This window comes from Centruroides vittatus, unplaced genomic scaffold, assembly GCF_030686945.1.
Source record: "Centruroides vittatus isolate TY-2023 unplaced genomic scaffold, ASM3068694v2 contig_273, whole genome shotgun sequence".
NCBI classification, from domain to species: Eukaryota; Metazoa; Arthropoda; class Arachnida; order Scorpiones; family Buthidae; genus Centruroides; species Centruroides vittatus.
The window spans coordinates 1,541,833-1,559,068 of NW_027121739.1; the positions used below are offsets into that span (position 1 = coordinate 1,541,833).

The 17,236-nt window shown below is 31.1% G+C and overlaps 1 protein-coding gene and 1 long non-coding RNA gene across 2 annotated transcripts in view; both read right to left on the reverse strand.

Annotated features, from left to right (window-relative positions):
• Positions 1–544: 544 nt before the first annotated feature.
• The window catches only part of Smg5 (Smg5 nonsense mediated mRNA decay factor), a 59,032-nt gene continuing 42,340 nt past the window's right edge, over positions 545–17,236 (reverse strand). The window contains exons 9-24 of the mRNA XM_067266388.1: positions 15,461–15,645; positions 15,247–15,387; positions 15,077–15,177; positions 10,280–10,394; positions 7,449–7,683; positions 7,202–7,342; positions 6,451–6,580; positions 5,119–5,200; positions 4,871–5,034; positions 2,849–3,010; positions 2,709–2,777; positions 2,481–2,637; positions 2,308–2,398; positions 2,159–2,239; positions 1,526–1,668; positions 545–1,352 (exon numbers count right to left, since the gene is read on the reverse strand). Of these exons, the coding sequence (XP_067122489.1) occupies positions 1,285–1,352; positions 1,526–1,668; positions 2,159–2,239; positions 2,308–2,398; positions 2,481–2,637; positions 2,709–2,777; positions 2,849–3,010; positions 4,871–5,034; positions 5,119–5,200; positions 6,451–6,580; positions 7,202–7,342; positions 7,449–7,683; positions 10,280–10,394; positions 15,077–15,177; positions 15,247–15,387; positions 15,461–15,645 (2,065 nt within the window). The 3' untranslated portion in view covers positions 545–1,284. The remainder of the gene's footprint in view (positions 1,353–1,525; positions 1,669–2,158; positions 2,240–2,307; positions 2,399–2,480; positions 2,638–2,708; positions 2,778–2,848; positions 3,011–4,870; positions 5,035–5,118; positions 5,201–6,450; positions 6,581–7,201; positions 7,343–7,448; positions 7,684–10,279; positions 10,395–15,076; positions 15,178–15,246; positions 15,388–15,460; positions 15,646–17,236) is intronic.
• LOC136971891 (uncharacterized) lies at positions 12,485–13,804 on the reverse strand. Its single transcript, XR_010880236.1, has 2 exons — positions 13,470–13,804; positions 12,485–13,061 (listed from the first exon to the last, which is right to left on the reverse strand). It is a non-coding gene; the product is annotated as an uncharacterized lncRNA (long non-coding RNA).

Here is a 17,236-nt window from a genome sequence, read left to right on the forward strand (position 1 = left end):
AATTGGACTTAATCAGAAGTAATGACGAAGTTACAAGGTTTCTCCCTTCGGGGATTTACCATCCATTACGATATTAAATGTAGTGATTTGTGATCTACCCTTACCTGCGTCTCGCTGGTGTCCCGACCCATTACCTCCGATCGCGGTAGTAGTGCATCAGCGGACGCAAATCCCTCCTCGCAATTGGCTGTTCGTGATTTCCTCCGATCTCGCTCGCCCAACGATTATTATAAAATAAGTTCCACCCGGATAACCGGATTTACGGGGGAAGATGCGGACGGTTTTCTGCCCGTCATCGCCCTCTGATGCTCCTGTGGTGTGTGATGGGCAGACTATAATTTACAAATTGTGGTCTCTACCTCCACTCCTCAGTGCCAAACGGAAAAAGTTTGGCACTGAGAAGAGGAGGTAGAGACACATTAGAGAGGATCAATCTCCTCTATGTAATGTATGTGTGTATGCCAATCCTTGTGAGTGTGTGTGTGTGTACACCACTGTCTGTCTATGGTGTGTGGGTATAGAAAAAACAAAGAACTTTCTGCAATTTTTCTTGTCAAAGGGGGAAAAGGTTGCTTTTTATTCAGCCAACAATTTTTCATTCCAATAATATAATAAACCACCTACTGAAATTTGTTTGTTTTCTTTTGAAACTGGATGTTGGACCGTGGCGGACATGTGGAAACAGACTAACCGGAGGGAGGGTTCCGTTCCTCCCGTGCTTCTGGGGTCGTGCTAATCCGTTGGCAGTTTCGCCACGGTTACCGGTCGTGGGTCGTCTGGCCAAAAGGGACGTCGCCGTCCACAACCATTCCCGGAGAGGTTTTGGAGAGTGTGGTTAAAATTTTCTTGGGGTACTCTGGGGTGATTAAAAATAAAACAGGCTTAAAGTATTTTTTTGAACTATTAGCACCATTACACTATTGACGACTTTTGTATTGTGTCTTCTCAAAACAGCCGTTTGGTCTGACGGTTATTTTTCTTATTCTGGCTGAAGTTTTTTTTACCTTTGGGTGGAGCAACAAAATTGTCTTTGCGATAACACTTTTTTTTTTATCTCGTAAATTTAAATTTGTGTAACGACACTCTTGCGAGAGAATCCTCGTGCTTTCGACCCAATATAGTCCCGGTTATATCAAGTGTGGGAATCCGTTTGGCCTAATTTGACTGCTTGGACAAATTTCTTCTTGTCCGTCCTTCTGTGGAAGGTAGCAGTGTGTTCTAAGATGAGAATCTCCTTTGCCACTTTTTCTGCCAAATGCTTCCTCGACTGTGTAATCCTTGTGATCAACCCTGGCTCTTGGAAGAGTTACGCCACTTGGAAACAAATTCCTCCATGTTCTCCATGTTTACACCTAAAGAATTGATGGGAGAATTTGGAATTAGATTTATATATAACAAACGAAATATTTTTCAAGAAATCTTGAGGATAATGTGGATGGTTGTGCATTCTTGCGGATTATCAGGATTGAAACAATGAATGGCTATCAGCTCGGTACAAAGTTAGCTCAAATATTTAATTACTTACCTACTGACAGTGCAAGAGTGGAGGCATTTGAAGGCAACATATTACTACTACCAGTAATCAGAGTAACTAATGGAACGTCGGAATTGCTGTTCGATCCTTGTTGATTTAAATAATGGCAACATTCCAAGATCTTAAAAAAATCCCTGCAAGAATAAAAAAAATTGAATACTCATTAGTCATTACTGCTATACAAATTATTGATTAACAATAATATCTAGAAATATTTTTTTGGTAGGAAAGAGGCAGGATGGAAAAATAAGCTGGTCATTTATAAATCAAATTTAAAGTCATGGAAAGAAAAAAAGGGGCTGCGAGCATTGTTTAATACAGAAATTAAGTTTGGTTTCAGAAAAATGGGAATCTCCAAAGTCTAAATAATAACCAGTTCAAAAAATTTAGTAATTAAAGTAATATTTGGCAATGTTTAAGCATCTTCCAAATTTTCTTATAAATTAATTAGTTATATGTGCACAAAAAATAATATACGAAGCAGAAAAAATTCGTTTATGGACATTAAAATTGAAATATTTTAGATAATGTATAAATTTGTTTCCAAACTCTACCAACAGATGGCGCTACCTCACAGACACACCCTCAACCGGCAAAATATAAATAAAAACGATACAAACTTACCATGCTTCTTTATCCTTCTTCTTTGGATATTTCACTAGAGTCAGACTTAATCTTTCCTGTTGTTTCTGAGCCCTCATGTATCTAAATAAATAAATAAATCTTTTTATCTTAATTCATAATCAAAATTTTTTAAAATCTATTATGCTTACCTGCTACCTCTACGTAGTTCCGATTCGAGCCAGCGTATGGCCTCTCTGGCGCTCGGACTCTCTCGTTTTATTTGATCTAGATTTTCTATAACTGCAGAACGAAATGGTAATTCATAAATTACATGTAATTTCTAAATAGACTTAGAGATTCAAAAATTCTATATTTAGCTCACCTACTGTAGGGATGACCAGAATGAATCTTTTAGTTGCTACCAACTGCTTTAATAGAGTAAGTTGACTACAGAGAGACCCGGTGTCGGGAACTAAATAGGGAGACAACTGAGGAGTCGAACTGCCTTCTACTAATACTTCTAAATCATTGACTTCGGCCTGTGTAAATTTATAACATGGTTAGAAATATCTTGAAAATTTAGCATTTAATATGATTACTATGATCATACTTTGAGCCACAGATGAGCCATGCTTCTCATCATTTGTTTTCTTTGATTTTCTAGTTCTTTGTTATCAACCTAACATAGCAAATGTGATTAAATTAAAAATTTGAAATTGTTAATTTGATCATATAAAAATTTTAACTCACTTCTTTCTTAATTGAGGTTTCCGTTTCATTCGAATTTATTGTTCCGTTAGTCGATGGGATAATGGCATACAACTTATTCTCGGAATTGAAAGTAATTACTTTGTTGCAACACTTGCACAGAACGGAACCAAAATTCAGAAGACACTGAAGGCGAAGAAAAGTCTGAAAAACATTATTTTAAAATTATAAAGGATGCTTTTTTGTATAATAAACGTTTTAATAATACCTTGTTAAAACTAATAGCAACTTTGAATAGAAGTCACTGTCAATTTACATGTTACATAAGAACAAAGTTGAAACACCTCATATATGGAGCATTTTTTAATATTAAATTCTCATCTTTTCTGGCAAAATCAAATACTTTTGTGAAACATATGAAAATATAAACACACAGGGATAAAATCTATCTAAATTATACTTTTTGAAACTTATAAATCATTTTACTTATCTAAAATTATGGAAACAACACACATTTATGAATTTTTACATAAATAAAACTGTGTTAAGAATGTATCTTTTGCATAATTCAAATGTCAAGGAAATCTCCTACAGAAAATAGCTAAATTATGAAAGTTGTAATTACAAATCTAGTTGTATAAATAAAGAATTACTCAATTTGCAGATTAATCCAGAAAAGTTTTATAACAAAAGTAACAACTGATATGTGTTATTATCTTCAATCACTTTAATCCTGTTGAAGTGATTGAAGATGATGATAATACAACTTCCCAACAAATAAGAAAAAGTAAATAAACTGATACATTTTTTTAAATCATCAAAAATGTTTAAAAACAAGCACAAAAAAATAATGTGGACATAATACATCATTCTCATTACATATAAATAAAACATTACTAAAGTCCAAGGAAATAATAAAAATCACTTAATGATTTTATGTTACCTTCAAATTATAACTGTGAGGTAAATTTTTTTCTAGTTTAAATTGGTTTTTTAATAAATATTAGCTAAAAATGATCCAAATTTTATATAAAATTAATCAGTAAAGGTCCAAATAAAGTAGACTATGCTTACTTTAAGTACAGATATTGTTAAATATATAACTTAAAATACACAGTTTAGGCACTTTTTAGGCTGCCAGCTTCAATGTGTGATTGATAGTGCAGTTGTTATCAAGCTTAAGCAGTGCTTTAATTCATTTTACTCAACATTTACATACAGTATAGTAGCTTAAATTGTCAGTCACTTCAGTTATTTGCCAAACAAATCACTATTAAATAATAAAAATGATGAATTAATCTTCATTTATGTACTTCAGATTGTTTTAATGTCGAAACCAATAAAATCAATGTTTCTGGTAAATCCCACTCATTATTATTGGATGGTTATCATCAGTCCAAGTCTCAAATTAATCAATCGTAAGCAGATTTCAACGTATTTAATAATACATAAAAATACTTACTGATGTTATAAAATGTTTTAAGCTTCATAAATTTTAAATTTAAACATCAAGACATTTACCGAAATCACTTGTTTTGTTTTTTATACATACAGTTGATACGTGTGTAAAATTATTTATTTTATTCCATAAAGTAGTATGTATTGACATTTGGTTTCCTCCCAACAAATAAAGAAAATGAAAGTATTCAATGTAAATGTTATTTACTTTGTTGTTATATGAGCATTTTTGTACAATTGTTAGTCAAAGAGAAACTCCATCAAAAGCAGTTTTATTAATGAAATTTTTCAAATGGTTTCCTAAACAAAGTTTATTATTCATCATGCTTTGTGTATTTTCATTAAATAACTTAAGAGAAAAAAAACATTTATTGAATCATTATTATTATCTAGTAGGATATAAACATTAGTTTACATAAGTGACTATGTAATAAAAAACTATGTAATTATAGAATTTTTATTAAAGGAGTTGGTTATTGTGTAAATATTTATTTTTCTGATTTCAATTAGTTTTTATTATAAGACATTTGATAAATATTACTATTTTATATCTTGTGCCACTAAATAAATAATATATTTAAATATGAACAATTAAAATATACTTACTTGCTGGGTAAGAGATAAGCTCTTCTTTTTATCAAAGTTTAATTTATTATGAATATTTTCTAACAAAGGAAGATTTTGAAGTTCGATGTCTTCGGGAAGAGGATATTTTTGTTCCCAATCGCTGCAATTTCTGGAAAACTGAAGAAGACTGCTGATATCCAATTCTGTTTAAAATATTTTAAAATTTTATTAACAACAAATTTTCCAAATTACGTACTCTTTTTAAACTTAAAATGTTAATTACTTACCATTAGCTGATAATATATTTTCTTCAATTTTTAAAAGAAAATTAAGAAGATCCACTACTTGACACCAAAGAAACTTTGAACTCTAAAAAGAATAAAAAAAGAAAAGTTAACATAATAAAAATATCAAAATTATTATTACAGGTTTGGCCAACAAGTCTGTGCAACTTTTCAACATGAGAGTGAAAGAATTTTTTCGGATAAAAGCACTAACTTCATTTGAATAATGTATTGACTGTTTTGATCTACAATCTTTTGGGCAGCTCCATAATTTCTTGTTCAAAAAACTTTGTTTTTTCTGACAAAATCAGTTCAAGTGCCATTTGATGCCTTCCACAAAAACAAAGTGCTATCCATTTAATTAAGGAATTCTGAAAACAGCAAAACAGATGGTAATTAGAGATAGCAATATCTGGAGAATATGGAGGATGTGGTAAAACCTCCAGCCCAGCTCTGATAATTTTTGCCATGTTTGCAAAGTTGTGGGAGTATGGCATTGTTGTGACAGAAGACAATGCCCTTGCAGTTTACCAATTCTGAATGCTGCTTGTGGGCAGTTGCATTCAATTTGTCCAGCTGGCCACAGTATACATCCAAATAGATTGTTCTGTTCTTTGGAAGCAATTGTAGAACACAACACCCTTCTGGTTCTACCAAATTGAGAGCTTGATCATGTTTGGTCAAAACCTTGCCTTTGAAGTAGTTGTTAGTGTTTGCCAAGCTGTCTCAAAATAGATTTTGCTTGATGTTGCATACAATGCATTGTTCATTGCCTGTTATCATCATCTTCAAAAATGGATCTCTTTCTCACTGATGGAAATGTGCTCTAGAAGATTTGCTTCAGCTACTACTTTGTATGAAACTAAAACATCAAGTCTGATAATGTTGCCAAGTTAATGCAAGTGGTTTTTAATATTTGGAGAATGACTGCAATCTTCCATGTCATGTAGCATGGTTTGGTATTAGATTTGCTCCTTTACTTTATTGGTCTCTCTCTCTTGTGGCTGGCCCAAGTGAGGTGTGTTTTGGACAGAAAAATCCCCAGAATGAAACCAATTTTTGGAATAGGCATTGTTTTCAGAGCATCCTCACTGTACAACATACATCTTTTTTACAAATTTACTGTTTTTCTCTTTTTTAAGTGTTCCAAAAATTCTTGTTTATTCATTTTTCCATCAACATAAAAACACACACAAAACACAATCAAACACAAAGTTTGATTGAAGTTAGTTGCTTTTCGTAAGGTCTCCCGCCAACTATCAACAAAAATTGCCCGAACTTATTGGCCAACCACATGTTGTTAATGAAAGACACATTTACAATTATGACAGTTACCTCTTCACAAGCAGAAACTATTTCTGTATGGGTCTGCATCCAATCGAAAATTATTTTCAAACAGGGTAATAATCCTTCTTTGCTTAAGATATTTAGTGTTTTCAGAGGAAGTAAAGTAATTGTAGATATGCTACAAATTATATAAACATAAAAAAAGTAATAAATAAATAAATTTCTGTTAGCTTGAAAATAAACAAATTTCACAATTTGCTAACAGTGGATACATACATAGTTTATCAATTGATCAAAAATATTTTTAAATTTTAAATTTAACTTAAAATCTTATGCCAAATGTATATACATGATGATCCAGAAGCCAATTAACTGACATTTTTAGGAACAATTAAAGCAAGTTTGGAATAATTTCATGTTATTTGTTTCCAATAAAATGACTAAACAACTATTCCAAACTGGTTGTATGTATACTTAAAATAATCTCAATATAAACCTTGGTTAACTAATTTGGTGATTCTTTTGTCAATTCTGTTGCAATGAAAAAAAATAAAAGTTTTAGATTTTTGCAATGTTTAATCCATTTTATATTAAATTTTAGCAACCACCTACTAATTAATGTCAATTTCTTCTTTTACATAAAATTGAATTTCCTTTTTTAATTTCATAACAGAGAATGTATGAAATAAAAACACACGTACAAATTATTGTCATTAGTTTCTTTCATTCTTTAAGATTTAAAAACAAATTACAGAACATCATTTTATGTATTTAAAAGCTTTTAATAATCAAAGCTTACTTTTGTTTCAGATCTTGTTTGGAAGATTTTATCTTATTACTTGAATTGACTTTATTATGCATGATTATTGAATCGATTCCATTATTCAACTCATTCTTGCAGTTGTTATTGAGCTTGCCATTTGGCTTTTTCTTCCAATTTCTTTTAAAATTAAAAATATTTTAATTAAAAAATTGATAATTTTTCTAAACTTTGTTAGTAAATAACAAAAAATAAAGATAACTAAATATAATTTTTTTAAAATTACTTGATAATGTGATTTGGTTTTAATTCTCCACTACTACTGAGAATATCTCCGCTATTACTGAAAGTTAGTTCACCATTCAGAGTCGACAAATCTCCACTTGAAGTGCTTATTCCGTTTACGACTAGATCGTCCTCCGTTGCCTCTAGTTCCGCCAAACTTTCACTACTGACGCTACCAGTTTCGCTAATGTCAGATGTAATGTGGTCACTCGGTGAAACTTTATCGTCGTCAGAATCTGTAACGTAATAAAAATATAAATTATAACAAGCAAAATTAGCACGTCAATGCAATTACAGTAACAATGAAATTGTATTGCTAATAAATGATACAAGGTTTGTTTCATTTATCTCAAAATATTTTTTATTTGATTATAGTTCATATCAAATATTAGTAAACAGTAAAAAATATAAAATGGAACAGACAGTGATATAAATAAAAGTTTGCTGTCAAACAAAATCATGTATTGTGTACTTATTTACTATGAAAGAATACTTACACATTTTTTCATCCTTTTAAATTTGTACTTTAAGGGTTTTTAACACTTAAAATACAAATTTTACATAATTAATGAACCAGACTCTTGTAAAATCTTTTTACAGGAATCTGTCTAGTGCTGGAGATTATGATGCATTTCTATAGCTGACTTGTGGGAAGGTTTTTTCCATATATATATATATATATATATATATATATATATGGAAAAAACCTTCCCACAAGTCAGCTACAGAAATACATTAGTACTAATTACAGTCATAAATACAATTAGCCTACTAATTGTACTTGTGAATGAACATTTGTAAACAGAACATTTTAAACAGCTTTGAGGTCTTGACTCAATTTCTTTCAAAAATTATCTAGACATAGATATGAATAATAAAAATATTAGTAATGAGTGGTGAGACGAAGACACTGAGAAGGTAAGGCTGCAGCCACAACTACATATACCCACACATTAATGTGGCACTATTTGTAAGAAGACTTCAAAAAAATTTCTTTTGTAATTACTCCTCAATTTGTGAAATTTTTACTATCACATATTCAATTATTTAGTAAAGTCATGGTTTCCAATTATATCTAATTTTAATTCAATTAAATAAAGATTAATTAATTGAATGAGTTTTTATTCATCTTCGTGTTATCATGTTCATTTACATAACATATAATGTGTTTTATATCTATGTAATTTTCAAAAAAATATAACTTTTAAGAAAGAAAATTCTAAACTTATACTTCTTAGTCATCCATATTAAGATTAACTTGTTAATTAAAGGTAATAAAACATTCTATAAAAAATAATGTATATTATATATAAAACATTTAACATAATTATGAAAAAATTCTGATGTTTCTAGTACTTGATTGCTTATTGTTCTCTCTTTTGGTTGTATGTTCTTTGGAATTAAGCACAAATTATTATGGAATTATTTATTTATTTTTTATTTTATTTCAGTTTTACACTACACTTTTAATACTTAGTTATTCTAGTAGTCACCATTAGCTATATTTTAGATTATTTTTGAGTTGTATGCATATGTAAAATAGGAATAACTATTAAATGTATTCTGTAATTTCTTATTTAGTTTACCATTATATGTAATAAGGACTGAAGAGGGGCATTGGTTCAAAATGCATTTCTCTTCATTAAAAATAGAAAATAAAATTTATCTTTTCCGTTGAAAAAAGCATTCCTGTATGATAAGTTCTCTGTAGCAATTGTGCATATAATATTTCTGCTTATTTTTTAATTAAGAGAATTGATTTATAAATGAAGTTTTAAATAATGTAATAATGTAGCATTGTACAAAATGCAGGAATATAAATATGTGACCAGCACTATTTAGTACCCCAAGTATCTAATCTGTATGTACAAAGTTTTAGTTCATTGTATTGCATTATTATATATGAGGAAGCTTGGATAAGTTTGAGTTTGATTGTTAAAATTCAAACTTATCCAAGCTTCCTCATTTCATACAAAGTATGAATTAGTGATTTAAGGTTGTGTACAATGACAGAAGCAATAAATATAGCAAAGTATTGTGAAACTGAACGAGTGCTCGAGACGTGCTCACAGTTATCTTTCTTGTACTGTAACAATGTAATATCACACTGCAATAAGTTAACAGTAAAGACACCACTTATATAAAAAACCAAAGTTACAGGTTATTCTGCACTCTCTTTATATGCCAAATCTTTCACTGTCAAACTTGGTTATTCCTAAAATTAAATACAGGGTTAAAAGTTCAACATTTTTCATTGGATGCTGAAATTCAAGTTGCTGAATGGGAAGGAATTGCAGAAAAACCAGTTTTTTCTTCACACACAGAATAGAAAAATAAATTGAGTGTTTAAAAAATGTGCCATTCTAAATGGCAATTATGTTAAAAAATGAATATGGTAGGATTAAAATAAATATTTTCAAAAAGTAGTAAAAATCAGTCACATTATCCTTTTTCCCCAAACTAATTTTATAGAAAATGGAACCCTTATTTATCAGTCAACCCTCATAATTACCATGTTTAATTCTTTAAACACAAGATCGGTCAAAACTGCCTTAATCTGTTCAAGACAAAATTGATTAAAGGAAAAGTTCTTTGACTGGTTTTTCTATATAAAATCCCTTCATAGCCTGAGGAATAAAACAATTCTTTTTCCAGGTACATTGAAAGAAGAAATTCTCAAAAAGAGTTAAGTCCTATTTTGAATAAACAGTGTAATAGTTCCTTATGTATATTTGATAATAAACAGTATAAAATCAATTACTTCAATATTATTATATATAAAGTATATATTTATTTAATTTCAATAAAGTCTTTTGTTAAAGTTATTCATACCTTCACTAAACTCCGAATCTTCTTGACTAGTACCGCTCATTTTCCTTCGACGACGAAGCATCCGCAAGCAGGTTACAGATTTGTTATTTTTTCTAGACAGTTTCTCTTTATATTTCTAAAGAACAACAATATAAAAAATTTAATTAGTAATGTAATAATTTTAATTACTGAACATCCCCTACTCATGGTTCCAAGTTACACTGTTCAATTTAAAAAGAAACCAGTCTAACATTGCTCAAGTAAAGTTTATATTTTGAAACATTAGAAAGTATATATATAAACTAAACTATGGTAAAAAAAATTTAAAAATGAAATCTAAGAAACAATTACAAGTGAAATAAATTTCATTTAATATTTGCAAATATATAAACCAACATATACAAAACCCTCATATTCAGGGTGCATAGTAAAGTCCTTAAGCACTGATGTGTATGAGCGATGCACTACATATGAAGTATAGTAATGAATGCAGCATGAAGACATAGAAAAATGAGAAATACACATTTTACTACTTGTGCACATAAGCATTTCATGTTTTCTATTCACACTATTCATATACAGTCTGTTACAAAAGTGTAGGAACACCATAAATTTTGTTTTTTCAAAATTTATTTTGAAATTATTACTGGAAGTATTATTAATTATTTTTATTATTAGTTTAATTATTTTATCAGATTTTTTTACATTTCATAAAGCAACATAAATTTTTTTTTTCACAAATATTCATTTTTTGATGTGTTAAAAAAGTATAGGTACACCACTTAAAAGTCTCTTAAAAATTAATTTATCATAATAATAATTAAAAATATTACCACTACATTAGATATCATTTTTAACTGTCCTGGTGGCTTTTTTGAATGTTTTATTTAATGTTATATACACATTTTCAACAATGCCTCGTGGAACTGTACTTCAGGAGCAAGAAATAGATAAAATTTATTATTTGAGTGGTTCAGGCAAGTCTCTGAGGCAAATTGCTGCAGCTGTAAATAGATCTACAAATGCTATTCTAAACATTTTGTAACAAGGTGAAAATTACAGGTAAAAAAGGAAGTCAGAATGGCCTAAAGGCCGTCATTCAAGAATAAGAGACAAGTTTGGAAGCTTATAACTAATAAAAACATGTAAACAAGACAAGCTCCTGCTGAATTACCAGTAGCTGTATCTCATGCGACTGTTTGGAGAATTTTAAAAACAATGACAATGTAAAATATTTAAAAAATAAAGTTGAAATCACCTTTAAAAAATCAATGCATTTAAACTGGGCTAAAGACAAGATGGGATGGACTGAAGAATGGCAAGAAATAATGTTTAGTGATGAGAATAAGTTTAATTTAGATTGCCCTGATGGGTTTTCATATTATTGGCATGATTTAAGAAGAGAAAGCAGAGTTAAAATAAGCTGGCAACCAGGGGATGGGTCTGTAGTGATTTGGGGTGGTTTTGGATGGGGAGGTAAAACTGATTTAGTATTTGTTGACAAAAATATGAACTCAGAAAAGTATCAAGAATTATTGTATAATAATATGATTACATTTGGTGCATTAATTGAAGGTCATAAATGGAAGTTTCAGCAAGATAATGCTCTCATTCATGCCTCAATTTCAACTAAAAATTGGTTTAAGAAAGAAAATATTGATGTAATTGAGTGGCCCAGATTTAAATCCCATCAAAATTTATAGGGAATGTTAGTAGCCATCGTTTATCAAAATAGGAAACAATATGAATCTGTAAATCAATTGAAAATTGCAATAATGGATACATGGGATGAAATTAAGGATGAACAACTAAAAATAATTAATAAACTCCATGCCTAACACAATTTTTCAAGTAATTGTAGCCAAAGAAGGTGAAACCAAATATTAAAGGTGTTTAAAATTTATTTAAAAATTATTTTTATGTAATTTTAGAAAGTGTACCTATACTTTTGTAACATATCAAAAAATGAATATTTGTAAAAAAATTTGCGCTGCTTTACGAAATGTAAAAAACATGATAAAATAATCAAAATAATGATAAAAAATAATTAATAATATTTCCAGTAATATTTTCAAAATAAATTTTGAGAAAACAAAATTTATGGTGTTCCTGTACTTTTGTAACAGATTGTACACGTGGTGTCCTTTTGTACTAATGTAAGATTCGCTGACTAAAAGGGGTACAATCAATCCCACGTCAGGATGAGTCCAAGGGAAACCACATACGAGGTCTGTTCAAAAAACACACGGACTGATGTCATAAAACAAAATGTACTTTATGTAGAAGTTATATGTCTGGGTCCCCTTCAAAGTACTCTCCTTTCCAATGCACACACTTATCCCAACGGTGTTTCCACTTGTTGAAACAGTCCTGGTATGCTTCTGTTGTAATGTCCTTCAGTGCCTTTGTCACATTTGCCTCAATCTTGGGAATTGTCTCAAATCTTCTTCCTTTCAAGGGTCTTTTGAATTTGGAGAACAAGAAAAAGTCACATGGAGCAAGGTCAGGTGAGTAGGGTGGGTGGGGAAGAACAGTGATCGAGTGTTCGGAAAATAACTCACAAGTTCTGAGGGCTGAATGGGCTGGAGCATTGTCATGATGGAGAAACCAGTCGCCACTCTTCCACATTTCTGGCCTTTTGCGATGGATGGCATCCCTCAGACGTTTCAGAACTTCAATGTAGTAAGTCTGGTTCACTGTGGAGCCTTGGGGGAGATACTCGTGGTGAACGATATCCTTAGCATCAAAGAAAACTGTCAGCATCACCTTGACATTGGATCGAACTTGGCAAGCTTTTTTGGGTCTGGGGGACGTTTCACCCAGCCCACTGGGATGATTGGACCTTCGTTTCAATGTCATAACTGTAAACCAATGATTCATCACCTGTTATGATCCTTTGACAAGAAGTTTTGATCTTTTTCTGAACGATCAAGCAGTTCCTGACAAACCTGGACGCGATTGGCTTTTTGGTCATCCATCATCAGGCGTGGCACAAATTTCGCAGCAACACAATGCATCTTCAATTTTTCGGTCAAAATTTCATAACAAGATCCAACCGATATCCCACACTCTTCAGCAAGCTCCCTGATGGTCAGATGTTGATTTGCCCGCACCAGGGTGTTGATTTTGTCGACGTGTGGGTCGTCAGTTGACGTGGAAGGACGTCCAGGATGCTCATCATCTTCAATCGACTGTTGACCATCCTTAAAACGTTCATGCCACTTGAAACATGCTGTACGCTTCATAGTAACATCACCGTAAGCCATGTTGAGCATAGCAAATGTTTCAGTCGCAGATTTTCCAAGTTTAACACAAAATTTCACAGCAAGTCGTTGCTCCTTCAAGTCATTCATTCTGAATTCCGACAAACAAAAAAATCGCACTTCACTAAAAACCACGTAGCTAATCAACAAATAAAGATATCTGTAATCGAGAAATGGCTTTATCACCAGACGATCTGTACAAACCTAACAACACCAAGCGGATTCCCCTGGAACCAACTGGAGTCATGCAATTCAAATAGTCCATATATTTTTTGAACAGACCTTGTATGTTGGCTGTGGCGAAGGGAGTAAATGAAAAGCAAGTGTTTTATAATTTAAAACAGTTTATTTGGAAACGTCCATAGCTTACATCAGGTCTATAGTTCTACTTCCTTGGTCCTTCGTCTGTAGAGGCCCCGGGGCAAATGAGTTTAAGTCCTTGGGCGTAGTTGACAGGATGAGAATCGCTGCAGTGCTCTAGGTGACATGAACTTCCACCCTAGCACACAGTGAGCTATCTCCGAAATGGTTAGAGGAGACTGTCAGAGAGAATCTCCTTCAACCTTGAAGTCCCAATTTTTATACATTTTCTCTTGTCATCTGTACTTGTGATTGTTTTCTCGTCCCCCTTCTCTTTCTCTGATTGGTCTCTCCCTTGTCTCCAGGTGCAAGACGAAACCATCTCGAGTCACGGGAAAGGTCCGATTTGAGGTGTCCACCTGATACCTCTTTGTCGACTCTGCTTGGAGATTGTTTATAAAACAATAACACCTGCACTCATAATTCAGGCCATTGTTTGTAAATTTTTGGGCATCTAGAAATTTTAATGATCATTTTTCATCTATCAAAAATGTTCCTTTTTTGAGACAGTTTATCCCGGTAAAAAACTTATAGATACTCGAGTCAAAGATCTACCTGTTTATGAATGCTCATGCTAGAGTTTAGCTTCTGGTTAGACATTGACAGATTATTTAACATGTGTTCGAGCAGTTCCGAGTCTCGTCGTTTAGATCAAAGGTTTTTTTCTCTTTCCTGACACAATTTATTGCTATAATTTTTAGCGCAAGAATTTCGCGATTTACTCGATTTTGAACTTCGTCTGGGAACTCACACTAAATCAGTTATGATCTATAACTTTGTAATTGACTTTTTCTGTATCATGCATTGTTTGAGATATGAACACTAACCTTTCAAATTTTATCACTAGGAGCTCGGCAAGTGGTCTCATCTCTTAGCACATAGCAACTTTAATATATCTATAAATCATGTTCATAACTAGTTATTTGCATTCTTCAGTTACTTCAATGTATAAGAACTTTACTATGTATTCTATATATTGTATACATTCATGTTTTGCTTACAAAAAGTAATAAGATATAAAATATTGAAAATAATACTGCCACTGTGCTGCCAAGCATATCTAACATTTAGCTTATCACTGATTAATAATGCTATCTCTATATTGGACAGCAATTCAATGTATAATTTTATTAATACCAGAAATTTATGTAAGTAAAAATTTATTGTGTTAAAACAAATATTAAACATTACACACCTTGGAAATATCATGATTATCTCCAGATGATATTGTACTGCAATGTATTAAAGGAGGTTGCGGGGAAGTTGTAGGCGTTGTGTCGACAAGGTTTTGTTCACCTTTTAATATAAATGTTGAATTTATTAGCCAATAACAAATAGTTTTTAAAATAAATAAAACGGATTTACCATTTTTTAAATCACATTCTTCTAAACTATTTTGCGCGTCCTCGGAAAAAAAAGATTCTTGAATTCTCTTGACGCCATGTGAAACAATACTCGAAAAGAGAGCTAAAGTAAAAGCTACAGAAGCCGATATTGCTGATTTGTCTATGCAATAACAAGACAAATTTAAATAATAAATACATTGCACAACAGTTGAGGGAAAAAAGTTTAAACTTACTTTTCTGCTGCAGTCTAGCCACGCACATGATACACATAACAGTCATTTTAAAAATAACATCGTCAAATACGACAGTATTAGTGCCGTCTGCGTGGTTTGAATCGACTAGTCCTTTCTCATTAGCATATAAATATTCCAAACACTTGTCCAAATCTAAAAGTGCATCGTGACACAATGCAGACGTTCTGAAAATAAAAATAAGATTTGCATCTTAATTCTCTAAAAAAATAATTTACAGAACATTATATATTTCCTTAAAAATATTCATCAATTATAAATGAAAACTAATTTATACATTTTTGTACATCATTAGGTACTTTTAGATGAATAATTACAATATTTTGTACATACCATTTGTTGTCATATGACAACACTTAATGTAAAATAAAGAATGAATTTCATTAAATGAAAGTATATTTGTTTACACAAGTACACAAATTAAAGATTTTTGTACTTGTACTAACTTTTGTACTAATTTCAGAAATTTTTATGTAAATAACAATTATTGGCATCTTCAGGCCTGCTATCTTGTTATCAACGCTAGTGTAAAACAAAGCAAAATAAGTAATTTTTAAGAAAAAACAACGATAAGTAATTTTATTATTATGCATATTTGTTTAAAATTCAAAGTTTCATTGAAATGTTCTCAATGAAAGATTAACGCTTGTTTTTAATAATTAGACAATTGTTTTTGTCACTTGTTTATCATTTGCATGCATTAAATTTTTATGCCATAATCTTTTTCACTATTGTGCTGTATTAGAATTAAAAATAGTACATTTACTTTAAGGTATTTATTTATCTTTGTTAGTTTCCTATTGAGCGTGACTGGTTATCTGAAACTGTCCTGCCCCAATTATTTAGAATAATTGATAATCTACCATACAGTATTTATATTCCTAGGCAATTCTAATGTATTCCAAAAGAAAAGGAAAATTTTGCACTGATGTTTTTAACTCAAACATATTTATACATTAAATAAAATTATTAAAGTTCAAAAATGAATACATATGAGTGTCAATTGACATCTCCTTTTGTAGCGTTCTGAAGTGTGGGTATAGAAAAATGTGTGTGTCACCATTTACTAGCAGTGAATGTTAGTCTTTGTGTGTGACGTTCCAGTTTGCTTTGTTGCATTGTTGCATAACAGTTAAATTAAATGTAAACTCTCTCATTCTGAACAAAGTGGCAATTGACGATTGAATTTTTAGTGTCAGAAGATTGAATGCCTATTAAAATTCACAAATGGTCTGTGACATTTTGTGAAACTTTACAAGTACTTGAAAAATGAATTTATACAGTGAGGCCAAACAGTCTCTCTCTCAAATCTTGATAAATAACACAAAACTATTTAATTAAAGAAACTACATAGATGGTTATTAATCAGAAGTCAAAGATTATTCTAAACTTTTCTTGCTGCAAGATTTGGGAAACTGTCCAAGCATTCACCAAAACCCCCTCATTTAATATTGTGAAATAATTTTTATTAATTTGTTTACCTTCAAAGATTATGAATAGTTTTGGATTTTGAAGCAATAACTGAAAGGAAGAGGTATGTAATGTTTCAGAATTCAAGATTATGGGATCTAAGATCAACATCATCAAATTAATTGGAAACATCAAACTTTTCTTGCAATTGAGACAGTCTAATTTCACCTAGAAACAAGTGCGAAACTAATAAGTCCTGAGAGATAATATGCAAGACTAACAAGAGTGTTCAACTGAGAGACCAACTCTATAAAATCAGACATCTCCAGGACATGGGGACAGTATGAA